This window comes from Lytechinus variegatus, chromosome 5 (assembly GCF_018143015.1).
Source record: "Lytechinus variegatus isolate NC3 chromosome 5, Lvar_3.0, whole genome shotgun sequence".
Lineage (NCBI taxonomy): Eukaryota > Metazoa > Echinodermata > Echinoidea > Temnopleuroida > Toxopneustidae > Lytechinus > Lytechinus variegatus.
Window position 1 is genome coordinate 8,660,065 of NC_054744.1, and position 18,824 is coordinate 8,678,888.

The 18,824-nt window shown below is 36.5% G+C and overlaps 1 protein-coding gene across 1 annotated transcript; it reads left to right on the plus strand.

The window, feature by feature from the left end:
* Nucleotides 1–1,067: 1,067 nt before the first annotated feature.
* LOC121415208 (alpha- and gamma-adaptin-binding protein p34-like) lies at nt 1,068–17,137 on the plus strand. The gene is made up of 8 exons (XM_041608374.1): nt 1,068–1,197; nt 5,631–5,818; nt 7,361–7,460; nt 8,253–8,357; nt 10,109–10,183; nt 12,202–12,621; nt 15,638–15,742; nt 16,652–17,137. The coding sequence occupies exons 1-8, from the start codon at nt 1,131–1,133 to the stop codon at nt 16,777–16,779; spliced, it is 1,188 nt and encodes a 395-aa protein (XP_041464308.1). The 5' UTR covers nt 1,068–1,130; the 3' UTR covers nt 16,780–17,137.
* The last annotated feature ends 1,687 nt before the right edge of the window (nt 17,138–18,824 follow it).

Genomic DNA, 18,824 nt, shown 5'->3' on the forward strand with positions numbered 1-18,824 from the left:
AAGAGCCTTGGAAGAATCCCTGTTCACCACAATGCTAAAGGAAAAGTCCACCCAAACAGAAAGTTGACTTGACTGAAAAGAAAAAATCCAACAAGTATAGCGCTGGAAATTTCATCACAGTCGGATGTAAAATAAAGTTATATTTCAAAGTTTTGCTTAATTTCACAAACATTTATATGCACATACTGGTCAGTATGCAAATGAGGGAACTGATGACATCTCTCACTATTTCTTTTGTATTTTATTATATGAAATATTCTAATTTTCTCCCTATTTTCTGTTGAAACACAGTTTTATTTCTCCCTGAACGTGGAATTACCATTGTTAAACATTTTATGGTTTGGTCAAGTTTGTTCCTATTGCCAAATCTGTAAAAATTTAAATATTGTATAATTCGAAAAATAAATGAATAGATAGTGAGTGAGGGACATCATTGATTCTCTCAGTTGCATGTGACTAAATTGTGCACATTAATATTTTGTGAAAAATAAGCGAAACTTTGAAATATCATAAGTGACCTTATTTAACATCCGATTTTGATGAAATTTCAGCCTGATGCTTGTCTGATTTTTCTCCATTGATTCAAATCAACATTTTTCTGAGGTGGACTTGACCTTTAGTCTTATCCAAGAAGTAGGTTGTGAAAAGTTGGCCCCCCCCCAAAAAAAAATATATAGGCCTATATCTGCTTGAAACATACCACAAACTGACTTTGAAAAGAGAGAGTCGTGGGTATGAGAGTATGATTTTAGAATAAAATTAAAATGTAAAAGCCTATAAATCAGCAATTGGTTGGAATATGACTAATGAGTTTTAAAAAACAAACAGAATGACGAATATAAAAAATAACATGAAGGAAATCGAAGTCTCATAATATGTGATTGATATGTGTTTCCCCCTGAAAACTGTTACACTGGCAAGTTTCAATTATTATAATTATAACATAAGTATTTACCATTGTAACAATCAAACCTTAATGTTTCTCAACTCATCAAAACTGAGGATGTCTACTGTGAACAAGCTTAATTTAGTCAGACGACAGTTTCTGTTTTTAAGTACTATGTTACGTCCAGACCGAGTCTAGGAATCCAGACTAACCGTTGTGGATTTCTTCGTCGTGAAAACTCAAGATGGCGACGCCCACTGCTTTGCTAGTTTCCTGCTCTTCAAGCGTAGATGCCCATGGAATAATGAAAAGTAAGAAAAAGATTTCGGATTATATTAGATACATATAGCCATGCAGTTCCGTGTAATAAGATGATTCAGATATAAAGTAATGACCATTTATGAGTAGTGATCTAAATTTCTTTTTTTATGTGTGGTCCCACATACTGAGTTATATGTTTGTAAAACCATGGACCTAGATGATAGATCACAAACACTCACACAACATGCGAGGTTAGTAATACTAACCTCGCACAACGCATGTGGTATCATAGTGGACTTTGACGTTTTCATTCATCACACGAATGTGAGGGAATGAAAAACGCCAAACATTTCAGTATTTCTCCACTTTGGAATTTTGTTTTAATGATTTAAGTTTGTTTTAAAAATGAATTGGAAATTATTTATAAAAGTGTTTTTATCGCTTACCTCCAAGTCTCAACCAGGATAATCCGTTCGATCCGTCCTTAATACTGCGGTGGAAAGTACGCAAACAACAATCGAAAAGCAATTTTTCGTATCGAACATTCTCAATTCAAGTCGTCAGCGCATAATAGGAAATTGTACCAAAAATCAACAGGTTGCATCTCATGTATATACTTATTGGTAAAGTACGCCATCTTTTGACAAGATGATGATGAAAGTGGATTGAACGAGCAAGAAAATAATGCTGATCGCCTAGAATGCAGCTAGCTTGCAACACCGTAAACAAAGGTATGGTAGGCACTTAAGAACCAAGTTTGAAAGGACACTCGTAAAATTACGTCACTCTCGCGATGAATATTCATTAGATCGTGGTCGTGCGTGTTCAATACAAACTCTGCATGCATGCACTCAGTGTGTATTGAACACGCATCGGCGAGAGTGACATAATTTTACGAGTATCCTTTCAAACTTGGTTCTTAAGTGCCTGCCGGCTTTGAAATAATATCGCGCGCCCTCTTTAGGCAAAAGTTGATATCAACGCTGATCAAGAGGCATCTACGTGAAGATCACGAAAAATGCTCTTATTTTTAAAAAAAAAACAGCAAAGAGAATTCAACAAACGATCCATATGGTTCGGTAAGTGTCATAGCATAAATATAATGCTTAGCTACGATGTAAAGTCATAGTTATTTTAGTAAAAAGGGTGTGAAAGATTCGCGTGCACCAGGTGCATATGAATCCTTCACAGACGAGACGATTTGAAACCATGAGTGGATCACAAATGGACATTCAACGAATCCCCTCCTTTCGGCCAAAGACCGTCACCGCTAATCCTTTTATAAACAGAGCGCTGGCAGCTGACGCCCATCAAGCTGGTCGTAAAACACAATGTGGACAGCAGAAATCAATCGTGTGCTGCTGCTACCCATTGCGATGTTCGTTCACTTAGAAAGGACAAGTCCACCCCAACAAAAATTTGATTTGAATAAAAAGAGAAAAATTCAACAAGCATAATATGGTCAGTTCCCCTATGTCTGCGCGGTCTCCCAAGTCTGCGCACCCGTGTATCTGCACGATTCTAGTAAGAGAAGATACGCAACGAGTACGAACTTTACACATGCAATACATAGACAGGTATTCAAATCTGACTCAAAATGATGGGAAAATAACAAATTTCGGGCATTTCATGTGACGGCCTCAAAATGCAGCCTTTCTCAACAAAATCCCTGAATCGTGTGCAAAGTGAATGAGTGCGCAGACATGGGGTACCTTTTTTTTCAATCTGAAAATGACAGCCCAAGGTTTTTTCAAGAAAATCTTATATTTTCTTTCATTTTTTCATGAGAAATTTGGTACACTTACTCATAATAATATAAGGAACATTATTAATTGAAAGATTTGTGAAATAAGAAGGACTTCATATTAAATCTTAATTCAAATTGTTAGGTGCGCACACCTGGGGCCCACCATCATACTGAAAATTTCATCAAAATCGGATGTGAAATAAGAAAGTTATGATATTTCAAAGTTTCGCTTATTTTTAACAAAATAGTTATATGAACGAGCCAGTTACATCCAAATGAGAGAGTCGATGACATGATTTGACATCACTCACTCACTATTTCTTTTGTATTTTATTATATGAAATATTTTTATTTTCTCGTCATTGTCATGTGAGATGAAGTTTCATTCCTCCCTGAACACGTGGAATTCCATTATTTTAACATTTTGTGCTTCAGGCAAGGAGGTCCTAATCGTCAAATTCGTAAAAATTGAAATATTGTATAATTCAAACAATAGAAAACAAAAGAAATAGTGAGTGAATGACATCATCGACTCTCTCATTTGGATGTAACTGGCTCGTTCATATAACTAGTTTTTGAAAATAAGCGAAACTTTGAAATGTCATAACTTTCTTATTTTACATCCGATTTTAATGAAATTTTCAGCATTGTGCTTGTCTGATTTTTCTCTATTGATTCAAATCAACATTTTTCTGAAGTGGACTTCACCTTTAATAAAAAGCAATGCACAGCAGCGAACGTCAGCGCTATGAAAATGATACTAGCAGAAATGAGAAACAGCATTCGAGCTTACATGACCGCATCTGGTCGAAAGAGGGCCAGAGATCGAGCGGTGACTGTCAATCTCTGAGAAGGGATTAAGTAAACAACCGCCTGGGCGCTCGTCGTAAAAAATCGCAAAGAGAAAGTTAACTGTGAGACAGCAATTTTAACAGCTGGAAATAGGTGGTGGCCTTAAAATGCTCTCGTTGAATGTCCATTCGTAATAGGTCCATGGCAGAACTAAGTAAGACTAAGATAAGATAAGATCAGAAATATTCTAAGAGCTTGGTAAAATATTCCACGAATTAGTGGAATATTTTCCCAAAATTTTAGAATATTTTTTTGTATTTTCTGAGCCATCCAATATAATATGAATATTTATGCTGTTTGACCTGCGACCGATCGCATGCGATGTTTTGAAATTGGCCGTGAATACATGTATACATGTGAGAAATTAGAGACTGGCCCAAAATCACCAATTTTGAGGATAACAGAAGGATGGACACGGAGTGAAATACGGGTGTAAAATTAAGCTATTTTTCTTTCTCGTTATATTTTTTTCTTTAATTTTTACAATAAAGAACATTTTGATCCCACCTTTGTCACTCGGAATATCCGATCGAGTGCACCGTCTCGAAGTTCGGGTAGGTGGAGTGTAGTGTAGCGGTAGTGAAGTGGAGTGGAGCCTGCACAAACTTCGCTCGAGGTATCCGTCTACCTAACGTTAAGTGATGTTCATGTAGCTACCCGAACATCAAAGTCCAAAACTCGCTCTGATAATCCGAGTGACAAATGTGGGATTTTATTGGGGGAAAATATAAAATTCATGCAGCAAAATATTCACAATCGGAAGGAGTGATTGCTGCTTATACGTTGTGGTATAACTTTTCAATCAATGGCTCACTGCATTCATCATCCCAGTAATGATTCGTGTATAAGCTGTCAAAGGGATTATCAATTGGTAGGAGGAGCCAAACTAGTTCAGCAGAACAACCAGTCGCACAAGGACTGAAGCTTTTGGTCTACTCCCTACTTAGACCAAAAGCTTCAGCCTCTGTATTTTGGTTGTTCCGCTGAACTTCGTTGGCTCCACTCACCAATACATAGACTGAAGAGTTGTTGGCCCGTACATACAGCCAACCTATTAGCAGTAACGTTAGATCTAACATTCGGCGGAAACCTGACTTTCAGATCTGTTTTTTTTTACATAAAATGTCACATTATGAAAAAAATAAAATACATCAAATTTACGAAAAAATATATAAAATTCAGAAATATTGTACCTAAGATCAGAGTTACCGCTAATTCCTTTCAAATGATGATGAAAACATAGTCATCTTCGATCCTTTCGTTGGTCAACATAAGTTGCAACCATGGATGATGTCATCATCCTTACAGAAGTATTTACCAGTCGCGATTTGCCGCTGCTTTGCGCTTGTAGATGTGCATGCGTTTGGAACTTGTCGCTCGCATTGATTGGCCAGGATATCGAAAATTCTAATTGGAAAGCCTTGATGAAAGCACAACTCATTGAACGTAGAGGGCAGCAACACACGGCTGCCATTTTTTCCTCTCCGGCAGAAATTTTTTTTTTTTTTTTTCAATATTTTCTTGCAATACATGTATATCAAAAGAAAGATTAGAGTCAAACGAAAATAGTGGGCCTTCGTTCAAGATAATATAACGTCATTTAGAATAAAAAAAGAATGAAAATCTAGACACAACCCAGTCACCCGAATTGGTGGTCCTGATTCACTAACACACTACCATCGGTGAATGGGGATGATAGTAAAATGTCAGAATTGTTAAATAAATCCCCAGAAACGATGGTTATTCCTGTCTACTCCCTACTATGTCTAAAAGGTCAAAATGTTAATTTGTTTTATCATTCACCTCCTCAATTTAAAACCTGTGATTTGATAAGAAGCAAAAACGCATCTGGTCTTGATAATTTTTATCTCAACCCTCCAACAGAAATCACAGAAAATGATTCTGGAACCCCGTTCACCCCCATTGCGGAAGAGGTGGAGGGTTACCCTTGGCAGCTCAGCAACAAGTACTACACAGCGGACATCTTGGTGTGCATCGCTAAACCCTGCATCATGGGATCACTCTCTCTAGGAGAATCCATGGAGGGCATTATAATCGCCATGGATGATAAGGTAAGAGGATCGGCCCTGGGGATGTTTTACGAAGATTTAGATTCCAGTTGCGTGTGGTATAACATCCCACATTGGTCAAATCATGCAGACAGGACACGGGCTATTGCATATTAAAGGTCAAGTCCACCCGAGAAAAATGCTGATTTGAATAAATAGAGAAAAGTAAAACTAGCATAGTGCTGAAAATTTCATCAAAATCGAATGTAAAATGAGAAAGTTATGACATTTTAAAGTTTCACTTATTTTTCACAAAAAAGTGATATGCACAACTAGGTGAGTCGGTCGATGATGTCCATCACTCACTATTTCTTTTGTTTTTTATTGTTTAAATTATACAATATTTCATTTTTAAAGATTTGAAAATAAGGACCTACTTGACTGAACCATGTAGTATTAATTCCACATGTTCAGGGAGGAATTAATCGTTATATCACTTGACAATGAGGAGAAAATTAGAATATTTTATATAATATAATATAAAAGAAATAGTGAGTGGATGAGGTCACAGTCTCCTCATTTGCATACCAGCCAGGATGTGCATATGACTGTTTTGTGAAATTAAGCAAAACTTTAAAATGTCATAACTTTCTTATTTCATATCCAATTTTGATGAAATTTTCAGTGTTATGCTTGTTGGATTTTTCTCTTCTCATTCAAATCAATAAATTTGTACATTACAAATCATGTGTGTGTCAGCATTAAAGGGGAAGTTCACCCTGAAGAAAAGTTTGTTGTAAAAATAGCAGAAAAAATAATAAAAATATTGGTGAAGGTTTGAGGAAAATCTGTTAAAGATTAAGAAAGTTATTAGAATTCAAAGTTTTGGATTTGTGACGTCATATGCGAGCAGCATTCCTACATAGTGAATGGTAAAAAAATCAATGAATTTCAAATTTTGTATGGTTCCTAATGACTTTATTTTGTTTTCTATTTATGATTGGGTGTGAAATGATTTGTCTATTGATATACAAAAGGCACAGTAAAAACCATTTTCTATTTTCTGAGAAAATGACATTTCATTGATTTTTTACCATTTGCTATGTAGGAATGCTGCTTGTATATGACGTCACAAATCCAAAACTTGAATTCTAATAACTTTCTTAATCTCTGAAAGATTTTCCTCTAACCTTCACCAATATTTTTTATTATTTTTTCTGTTATTTTTACAACAAACTTTTCTTCAGGTTGAACTTCCCCTTTAAAGCATGACTCTAAGTCACACTTCATTCTCTGTGAACCCCTCTTTCATGAAAATTATTATCAAAATTACTGCCAATTTGCTGATCAAATACAACAATTACAGTGATTATAGTTTGGATATTACAAGTTTTGAGTAATGAGATGCGGGTCTATCTGGGGTCTGTTTCATAAAACTTGTTATAATTTTTTTTTATATTCATTGCATTCATTTTATGCAGTATATTTCCATTATATATTATTCTCAGAAGTATTAGGAGTGTCAGTTTGATATGTCATATGAAGTTATAAATATCTTGTTCATACACTCATACACTGTTTCAATTTTATTCATCTCTCAAACAGGCAGATAGCTTCAAGACTGCCAAGTCCCAGTGGGCCATAGTCAAAGAGATCAGCCCGGAAATCAGAATTCTTGCTTGTAAACAATTTACCAAAGCACCAGGTAATGGAGTAACAAAAGTGGAAATTGATGTTTCTTTAAAAAAAGATCTGTTAGTCTGCAGGTGGAAACCAAAGTCAGCAAATAGAATACATACACAGAAATTTATACTTGGTGTGTCAAAATCTATAATTTGACCCCTGTTATTGCATGGTTTCACAAACCGTGGCCCAGAAGCTTTTTTTAATCATCATGTCAGTGCAAGAATGCCCTTACCACCACACTTTCTCGTATTGCATACGCGCAAAAACATCCTTAGCAGCATGCATATTTGCATTTTGTAAGGGCGTTTCTGCACCAATGCAGTGTGTGAAATATTTTGCTACTTAAGGCGTTCTTGCACCGACAAGCCAAAATATAAACTATAAATCTGTATTGATGGAACTTAAAGTGTTTTTCCGTGATGTTGTGCAGCATAACCATAAATTTGCAGGGCTAGCTAACAGAGCTTTATTAAGGTGCAGACCAGCCAAGCACAAAATCTAATGTTCATGAAAAGAAAAATTAAATGGAACCTATTTATGATAATCATGATATGCTTTATAAAAATTTTGTAATTATTGCAAAAAAAAAGAAGAAGAGATAATTGAATGCATTTTATGATAATGTTACTTGAAGTGCAGGTAAGGCATTGAAACAATTACTAGTAGATTACAGAACATTCTTGGAAATCTTATAATTATGTAGGCATGTATGTCACAGGCCTTAAATAATAAAATGATTACACAAAAATACATGTCAATACATTTGTAAAATCTTGCTTTGATATTCTGTCTTCCTGTGGTATCTTCCTAGGAGTATCTAAGCAAGAAATCTTAGAGTGGTGTCTTGACAATAGTTTTGAGCTGGTAGAGTTAGAAAGGCCAGAGAATGAAGAGGATGAAGAAGAAGATGGATTCGGTAAGTGCCTGCATTTCACTATATTTGTTATATGACATTGATTTATTAATTGATCTATTATCATTATTATCATCTTTATTGTTATTGTTATTATTATTATTATTATTAGTAGTAGTAGTAGTAGTAGTAGTAGTAGTAGTAGTAGCAGCAGTAGTAGTAGTAGTAGTAGTTGTAGTAGTTGAAGCAGTAGTAAAGGCAATAGTAGTAGTTGTAATAGAAGAAGTATTAGCAGTAGCAGTAGTAGTAGTAGTAGTAGTAGTAGTAGTAGTAGTAGTAGTAGTATTGTTGTTTTTGTTATTTTTCATTGTTATTTTGGAGGGGGTGTTTTCCTTATTTTATTGTATTTTGTATATGAATATGAAGCATTTTATTCACTCATACTTCATCTACTCTGCTCTATTTTACTTCATTTTCAATTTAATTAATTTCTCTTAGACTTCATTATTTCTTCATCTTTTGATTTTGCTTATTAGTAATTATATCTATATATTCTATCTCTTCATGGTTTATTCAGAAGATAGTGTGATGACAATGTAGAAGTACGGTAGTCAATTTGGAACCACAATGCATAATTTACTTTTTACCTAATGTTGAAAACAGAGGTTTGTCTCAAAGGAATGTTTTCACAAATATTTCATTGACAATTATTAGCATCCAACACGAAAAGCAATTAAGAAAATCAGTTCTTCATCACATTCATACTTGTTTCCTCTGTTAGCTACACCAGGAAAAAGAAAGTGGTAATTGAGTGGAAATATTTACAGCAGGCCTGAATTATTTTAATTTTATTAAACTTTGTTGTTCAAGATAAACTAAAGCATTCTGAATCGCTGATGTGGTTAACGGTACACCATGTGGAGTGTTATAGAAACAGTGGATAGAAGAGAAGAAATGGATAGGCGAGAAAGTGGAGATTTGAGAGTAGAGTATTCTTTCTTGAAAGTAGTCCTGAAAAGGACTGTAAACCAGAAGAGATTGATGAGTTGAGAACAGCTTGAGTAGTAGAGCTGATGAGGAGATGCTGGCTTGCGTCGGCGAGTGGAGATGATGAGTAGTAGAGAGACTCTGTTGTATGATTTAAACACTTTGAATCTTGAATTTATTCCACACACACACACAAAATCAGCTGTCCAGTATATGTTACCAGCCACCCCAAAACCAACAATAAGTCGCCCAACATGAATTTTGAGATTTTTATTGAGTTTGAAAAAGCACATCCCGAATTTTAAGATAATATATGAATTGTCAAATTTGACAACAATAACTCATTCAAATACTTGATTGAATGCAGAGAAAGAGAAAAAAGTGAGAGCTACAGAATACAAGGAGAAAACAACATTTGAAGTTTTTGTTCACTCAGGCATGAGATGTGCATACTGGGTAGTATAATGAAACTTCCAAGCACTCCGCAAAAACTTGTGTCAAAGAAACTCTTGTATCTTGTTTTCTATTCAACTTAACAACTCAACATTTTTACAGTATAAAGATGATGAAGAATTACTCCTTCAGACAAGCTAAGTTTTGAATTTTGGCTTTTTGAAGACAAGTATACTATTTTGGCTATTAACAGAGAAACCTTCCCTGATGACTTATTGGTGGTTTGGGGGTGATGCCATACATTTGTGAAGGTGTTTGCTTCCAACCATGTCCTATCGAAATGAGATTCCCAGACCAGAACTCAAACTTAACTTTAAGCTACTGAAATCCTTCATACTTTGGGCAATAACAATGTTTGTGTTTTATATTTTTAGGTACAGTGCCATATGGTGTGGAAAGGATAGTCTCGGCTTTGCATGCCCACACATGGTCAAATCTAGAGATGAAAGGTAGCTATCATTTTATACTTATCTTCAAACCATCTTCATTTTGAATATTGAAGATTGAATCCAATTTGTAGCAGTTTCATGAATGTTAGCCTGATTTGTGATGTGCTTCATGACAAGTATAAAGGCATTATAATATAGAGTACCAAAGTATGACATAAAAAACAAACAAACTCAGATTTTGCATTTCATTTATTTTTTAATTGCCTAGTTCTATTATGTTTAGACCCAGGCCAGTAGTGCATTGACTCCCATGGGGCTATTAAAAGAGATATTCACGTGGTCATGTCTGGGGCCCTTTTGGACTGATTCCTACCAGATTTGTTTCTGTTTCTGTTTGTGGTAACTCCCGTAGGAACTCGGCAGGACAGCATTTTGCTTGTAAACGCCAAGCTGGTATACATGTATAACCAATTACCTTTGAAACATTTTACGTCTAGGTTAATCAGTCATAGTGGCTGACGTTATAGACGACAGATATCACTCTCGGGCCTTTTTTAATAAAGTGGAGACAATGGCAGAGTGGGGATTCAAACTCACAACCTTACGATTATGAGTCCAATGCTCTAACCACTGGACCACACGACCCGTGTGGTCCAGATTGGAGCTGTGGATGATATAAAAACAACGAAAAGCAAAAAACAAATTGTGACATCATCACTTTGGTACTCTGAAATTTTCACTATTACTCCAAGATGAAATGGGATTGACTTGCGAGTTTGCACAGTGTTCTCAAGTAGATATGCTGAATCATCATATATAGGGTGCGTCGTGGTCTAGTGGTTCTGACTCTCGCCTTCCAAACAGAGGGTCGTGGGTTCGAATCCTAGCCATGGCGTGTTTTCCTTCAGCAAGAAATCTATCCACACTGTGCTGCACTCGAGGTGAGGTGAATTCCTTGCATGCACTGAGCGCCGGTGATAGTAGCTGGAGCTAAAGCCGGGGTAATAATAGCAGCGCTTGTATCCTCTGGCAAAAAGCGCTTTATAAATCCAGATATTATTATTATTATTAGAGTGTTTTAGCGATACATTAAAAATGCATATTTTGGTCTGCATCAATTGCCCATGCAGTATCTCATGGGCTCCTGTACGAAATTCGCTGTTGAGTATGATACCATATTTAACAGTCTATTGCGCATGCATGAAATATACAACGTGTCCAACAATGAAAGCAATGAGATGCGCAGCTTAGATCACAATTACGCTCAATGACGTCATAATGAACTAAATGAAAGTCGCATGTCAACTACCTAAATGGATCCTATGAAGAGATGATGCCATAATGGGGGGGGGGTGGGATAGATGATAATCATGATATTGGATGGCTGTATTTCATGAAATACCAATACCAGAAATATTCCACTGGTTAGGGCTAATATTCCACTCATCTGCGATACATGGTATATTTCCCCAAACTCTTGGAACATTTGTGGTATTCAATTCTGAGCCATCCAATATAATATAAATATCTCCACAAATATTCCTTCCTGCTGGATGGTCGTTGGACTGAAGTTTCGCTATGCAAAGGCTATTATTGCATGGAAGCTGAACCGGCAGATAAGTTGCCCAAAGCAGCTTAGGAAATGAATGAAGGCGAAGGGCTCACAACTTCCCAAATCGCTCCTAAAATCCCCACCAAAATTGTTTCCTACCCTGGTTTAAAGTATTATCTAGTCCGGATGTTGTATAGCGGGTAGCACAGATTGGTTAGGGATCAGCCTTGTCTGTACATGAGGATGTGAAGTTGATGGGTCCACTAGAAGGTTTCATGGACTTGTAGTGGTCAAGTGAAATAGATATACTGACCAACCATTTTCAAAATATGGCATGCTTGTAATACTTTGTGCTCCGAAGGCTTCAAATCCTACACCTCTATGTATTCAGAAGTTTTTCCCTATGCAGTTCTTTTTAAGATTGTCGTCTCCACTCCATTTATGAGTCACAACTCTTAACACTATAGTGCATTTAATGCAGAGAGACAGGAAATGTTATAATGGTCATGCTCCCCTTCTTTTGTAGAAGACAATCGATCAAACTTGCTGAGACTTCAAGAGAGGTTTGGGGAGAATGACAACAGGACGGAGTCCGAAAACCACACGTCTTCCAACGATGCTTCCACGCAAGGATACATTTCCCTCTGTGGGGTCGACGAACTTCCCTCCGAAGATCCTGATAATCAAATAGACCAAGAACATTGCCACACAACCACGGAAACAACAGAATCTTCCCCCAGGGACAGTAATGTGAGGACTATGGCTGCAGGTGATGAGAGGAGGGGGGATAATGGGGGAGGGGCTCAGGATGGGGGTTGCCGTGGAAGCAGCAGCAGCAGCGGTGCTGAATCAACAAGTGCACTTCCAGATGGAGCCAATGCAGCAGCAAGCGGTGTAACGCCGGAGAAGACCAAAGAGAAAGCTGCGGCCGATCTCGATAAAATAGGTAAATATACTTACAGGTGAATCTACCTATGGCAAATTTCTTGGGACCATAGAAATTAATTTGCATAAGAAGATTTAGATAAGACATTTCTGCATATTCTAGGCTGAGAAAATTCTCTGAATTTGGCAGTGATTCAACTTATGGTAGGTCGACTTTCGAAGACTTTTATATGTAATCCAAATGTATTTTTTCTTGGCTAAGAGTAAGAGATTGAATATAGCCAAATGTGCGCAGTTATCAATTCAATTCATTTATTTCATTCACAATGAAAAAAAATACACTAATAAAGTCTAATATATATACATATATATATATATATATATATAAACCTATTAACTTTACAGTATACATTAAATTAATAACAAAATACATACAAATTTATTGTAGATAGGCAGGTACAGCTATAGGCACCGCTTTTCCGACGGCGGCGGCGTCAGCACCAAATCTTAACCAAAGGTTAAGTTTTTGAAATGACAGCATAACTTAGAAAGTATGTGAACCTAGTTCATGAAACTTGGCCATAAGGTTAATCAAGTATTACTGAACATCCTTTTTTGAGTTTCATGTCACATGACTAAGGTCAAGGGTCATTTAGGTAAATGAACTTAGACCATGTTAGGGGATCAACATCAAAATCTTAACCTAAGGTTAATAAGTTTTTGAAATGTCATTATAACTTAGAAAATATATGGACGTAGTTCATGAAACTTGGAAATAAGTTTAATCAAGTATTACTGTACACCCTGCATGAGTTTCATGTCACATGACCAAGGTCAAAGGTCATTTAGGGTCAATGAACTTTGGCCAAAGTGGGGGTATCTGTTTCATTGCCATCATAACTTTGAAAGTTTATGGATCTGATTCATGAAACTTGGACATAAGAGTAATCAAGTATCACTGAACATCCTGTGCATGTTCCAGGTCACATGAGTAAGGTTAAAGGTCATTCAAGGTCAATGAACTTTGGCCAAGTTGGGGCATTTGTTGAATTACCATCATACCTTTGAATGTTTATTGGTCTAGTTCATAGAACTTGGATATAAGAGTAATCAAGTGTCACTGAACATCCTGTGCGCATTTCAGGTCACATGACCAAGGTCAAAGGTCAATGAACTTTGGTTATAATGGGGTATCTGTTTAATTACCATCATAATTTGAAAGTTAATTGATCTGATTCATGAAACATGGACATAAGAGTAATCAAGTATCACTGAACATTCTGTGTGAGTTTCATGTTACATGATGAAGGTCAAAGGTCATGTAAGGTCAATGAACTTTGACCAATTTGTTGAATTAACATTATAAATTTGAAAGTTTATTTATGTAGTTCATAAAATGTGGACATTTAAGAGTAATCAAGTATCACTGAACAACCTGTGCAAATTTCAGGTCACATGACCAAGGTCAAAGGCCAATGAACTTTGGCCATGGGGGGGTATGTGTTGAATTACCTTCATAAATTTGGAAGATTATGGATCTAATTTATGAAACTTGGACATAAGAGTAATCAAGTATCACTGAAGATTCTGTGTGAGTTTCAGGTCACATGATCAAGGTCAAAGGTCATTTAAGGTCATTGAACTTGGGCCATTTTAGAGGTAATTATTAGATTGCTGTCATAACTTTCAAAGTTTATAGATATATTGTATAAAATGTGGATATAGGGGTAATCAAGTTTCACTGACAAGTTTTAGGTCACATGATCAAGGTCAGCTGGTCAAATGTCAATGAATGAAGTATTGTATCATTATATGTGTGGTGTTTTTTGTGAATAATTATTTTTATAGTAGTTTCAAAGTCAGCACTGCTGCTATATTGAATCGTGTGATGCAGGTGAGACTGCCAGAGGCATTCCACTTGTTTTGGTTAGCCGTCCGTGAGAAATAAAACTGAGATAAAAGGTGAACATTAAAAAGAATGATGTATAAGCATACTTGTCCAAATAAACATGCCACCTGAAGGAATTAACCGAATGCTGATAGCTGTGTATGAGAAATGAAACTGGGATAAAGGCTGAACATTAAAAAAAAATGATGTAGAAACCCCAGGGGGGGGAGGCAGTCAAATGTATTGCTGGACACACGCGTGACAAAAAACGCCTTTAAAGAGGTGTTTTTTAGATTTTGGACGCGGTCCGTGTGTGGACTCATTAAGGGTATCAAAAACACAGATTTTTAAAGAAAAAAAGGCTGGTCAATGGTTAATCGCGGGGTCAGAAGTATGTAGGGTTTTTTTTGGTTTTTTTTTTCCCATGCTTTTTCGCCGAGGTCATATTTTGGTGACAACTTGTTTAGGGGCCAAAATGTGTAAATAAAGCCCGCGAAAAACTTGTTTAAGGGGTTATCTTACACACAAAGAAAAACTCGTTTAGGGGGTGTTTTGAAATTACTTGGTCACGCGTGTGTACAACAAAATATTTGACTACCCCCCCTGTATTGTTAGCACCCAGTGACATGGGACCTTGAGGCTACTTGAAACTGTTTACGAGCAGTTGTCATGGTAATGAATGGCTCTGATAAATGCTACCACCTTTATCTCAAGATCTCCTCCTACGTAGACAATATCGATGATTGAAAAGTAGAAGGCTGTAACTCAAAATTGTGAGAAAAATAAATATTTACTCATTTTGATTGTAATTTTTATTTTGCTTTATTGGCATTAGTAAACAATTTTTTTGAGTTGAGGTGTTGGGATTTTTCAATATTTGTTGGTGTTACTGAGTATTTTGTGAACATATAGACGACAGCTAGTACTCTCAGGCCTTTTTATCAAAGAGGAGACAATATCCCAGAGTGGGGATTCGAACTCACAACCTTGTGATTACGAGTCCAATGCTCTAACCACTGGACCACACGACCCGTATATTGTTTTTTAAATTGGTGTTGAGCTGCGAGAAACCTGCCCATGAAGTCCACCTATCTTGGAAGCAAACATTTCTAGTCACTCTCAAGACTGGTTGTTATATGCAGGTTTCATTGTATGTTCATGGTCATGTTCCGTCTTTCTAAATCTAAAGATGCTTTGCTCGATGAGGATAGGCAGGTCTTTGAAGCTCTTGGAAACGAGGATCCAGAAATGGAATCCTTTGAACTACTCTTTTCCAGAATGGCCCACATGAAAGGTAAGTGGAATTCAAGATCATAACAAAACGAGGGGGGCATGCTTTTAGTAATATTTAGAAAAAAAGTATTTTGAAAGATATTTTGCTTGATGATGATATTGAAAATATATTTGATTGAAGCTTTTGGAATGGGGATCATGAAGAATGGACTCATTTGAACAGCCCTTTTCTAGAATGGCTCACATTAAAGGTATGATGTGGACTTCAGTAAAAACTCAGGTGGTGGGCAGTAGCTTTATCGATAAAGAAATTATTTTTGAATATATTTGCTTGATGATAATGGAAGGTATTTAAAGGTCTTTCAAATGAGGATCTTCGATGAACTTTTAAGAATACCGGTAAGCCTTCTCTGGGATGGCCTTCATGGAAAGTAGGACAAAATATCCGCTATTATGAGTGAAGAAGCAAAATTTGTAATACCACTATTTTTTTTTTTTTGGGGGGGGGGGGGGTTACGAGCAAATAATGTAGAAGAATGTGCATTATCATTTTTAATACAATTGTTATTATCATCATCATCACCATAATCGTCATTATCATCATCATCGTTGTCATTGTAACCATTATCCACATTTTCATCTTTTTCATCACCACCATTAATATCTTAATTTTCGTTGTCACCATCATCATCACCACCACCATCATCACCATCACCACCATCAACACCATCATCACCATCATCATCATCATCATCATTATCATCATCATCATCATCATCATCATCATCATCCTCATCATCATCTGCTTTAAAGCTGCCATGGGGGAATTGACATATTGGAGAACCCTTTGGAGAAAAGTGGCATGTTAGGGGAAATTTCAAAGAATGGAAGAGGACAACAGAATTCCCCCTAAACTTTGATGTAAAGTAATAGTTGTTGTTGAACATGATTTTTTATCATTGCATTTCAGAGAAAGCAAGTAACTTGGAGGGTGAGGAGAGGAGACAGTATGCCGAGAAGGTGGCTGTTGCGTTCTGGAGAGCGATAGGAGGGGACGAAGGAGAGATAGGCGGACTGGATGATGATTCAGATGAATGATGACGGAGGAGCGTGGGAAGAAGGCATTGTAAGCGATAGAAGGACCGATCATGAAATAGCCTGATGATGATAGGAGGAGACAATGCAGGAATTGAAGGAGGAATGAAAGGAAAAGAAGATGATGCTAAACTGATGGTGCAGGAGGAGTAGGAGGACTGATAGATAGAACTGATGACGTCTCAGACCAACAGAGGAAATACAAGGGGAGGACAGGTGATTTCACCCTCAGGACACCCCCAATCACCCCTAAAATCCCCCCCAAAAGAATGCTTTGGGGCGATCTTATTTTCTAAAGTGGCTGCAAGATCTCCCACAGACAATAAAAATCAGAAAATCAATATTCTACATACAGCAGAATTTTGAAAAATGCTTTTAAAGCATAATTGCTTGTTGCCAAAAACAGTAGCCCTAGAAATGAAAGAATTGGCTCAAAATTTTGGGAAGATGCCCCAATTTGTTTAAAAAAGAGCCCCTGAAATTATAGCTTATTTCCTTCCCTTTATCTCAAATGAGAGAATGGAGGAACACAGAAGTGATGGATGAGAAAATAAAGGAATTGAAGGAAAACTGAATGGACAAGAAAAAGATTAGGACATTGATTTTCCTGTGACTGATACCTGATGAAAATATGAATCTGACCCCTAAATCAGGTGTAGCGCCCTCTCGTGGTAATATATTTCATAGTAGAGAACTGAGCATGTATTTCATAGATATAACGGATGTGTAATATGAAGATTTTTTTCCCCCTGAAATTGTTTTCCTAGTCAGTGAAATGGCATAATTTTTGAAGGTTTCCATGGCGCAGAAGATAAGATGTAGTGTTTCACGGTACACCTTTAACAGAAATGATAAGATAACTTATGGTGGAATAAAAGGTTTTTCAAATATGTAATTGCAAACTATCCATTTGATTTTTTGATTTAATTTTATCTTCAATTTATTCTGTTCATCATTATATTTAGATTTTGGAAGATATTTAAAACATAAGTAACAAGATTTATTTTGAATACTTAAATGAAGACACAAAAATTAGATTAATTGATATACAGCAATGGTATGTCATTATCATAAAACATAGTAAAGATGATATTTGGTTCCTTATTAATCATATTATATCATATTCATCCCTCCTGCATGTACACCCTAGAAAGAAAGTGAGAGTGAGTGAGGAGAGAGAAAGAGAGACATAGAAGGAGGGGGCGAGGGGGGGGGTAAGGCAAAAGCTCATTCACATTACATAGATAATACATGTAGATGTTGCATATTTAGACAAACGTTGAAGAGGAAAAAGAGGGAAATGTAAAAAACAAAAATAATCAGTATTAGAAAAGGTCTGAGCTGTGTAAGTTAACTTTCAGGCTGTCCCCGCCCCCCATCATGATATCCTGATACCACTCTTATAGACCAGTTCATAGTTACTTCATGGACAATTTTGGTCAATGAAGGTATTTGTTGCATTCCTACTTTGAATGCATATCATTAGTAGACGTGTTAACTGCCAAAAAAGGGGTGAACGCTGCATTTTTGTCTCACCTGCGAAGCAAAGTGAGACTATAGGCGCCGTTTTTCTGACTGCGGCGGCGACGGCGGCGGCGGCGTCAACATCAAATCTTAACCTGATGTTAAGTTTTTGAAATGACGTCATTAGAAAGTATATGGACCTAGTTAATAAAACTTGGCCATAAGGTTAATCAAATATTACTGAACATCCTATTAGAGTTTCATGTCACATGACCAAGGTCAAAGGTCATTTAGGGTCAATGAACTTAGACCATGTTGGAGGAATCAACATCGAAATCTTAACCTGAGGTTAAGTTTTTGAAATGTCATCATAACTTAGAAAATATATGGACCTAGTTCATGAAACTTGGACATAAGGTTAATCAAGTATCACTGAACATCCTGCATGAGTTTCACGTCACATGACCAAGGTCAAAGGTCATTTAGGGTCAATGAACTTTGGCCGAATTGGGGATATCTGTTGAATTTCCATCATAACTTTAAAAGTTTATGGATCTGATTCATGAAACTTGGACATAATAGTA

Excerpts from the sequence above, each read along its gene's own strand:
- LOC121415208 (XM_041608374.1), top strand. The coding sequence starts at position 1,131 with ATGGCGACGCCCACTGCTTTGCTAGTTTCCTGCTCTTCAAGCGTAGAT. Across the intron at positions 10,184-12,201 it reads GTCAAATCTAGAGATGAAAG|AAGACAATCGATCAAACTTG; the intron begins GTAGCTATCATT and ends CTTCTTTTGTAG. Across the intron at positions 15,743-16,651 it reads CAGAATGGCCCACATGAAAG|AGAAAGCAAGTAACTTGGAG; the intron begins GTAAGTGGAATT and ends ATTGCATTTCAG.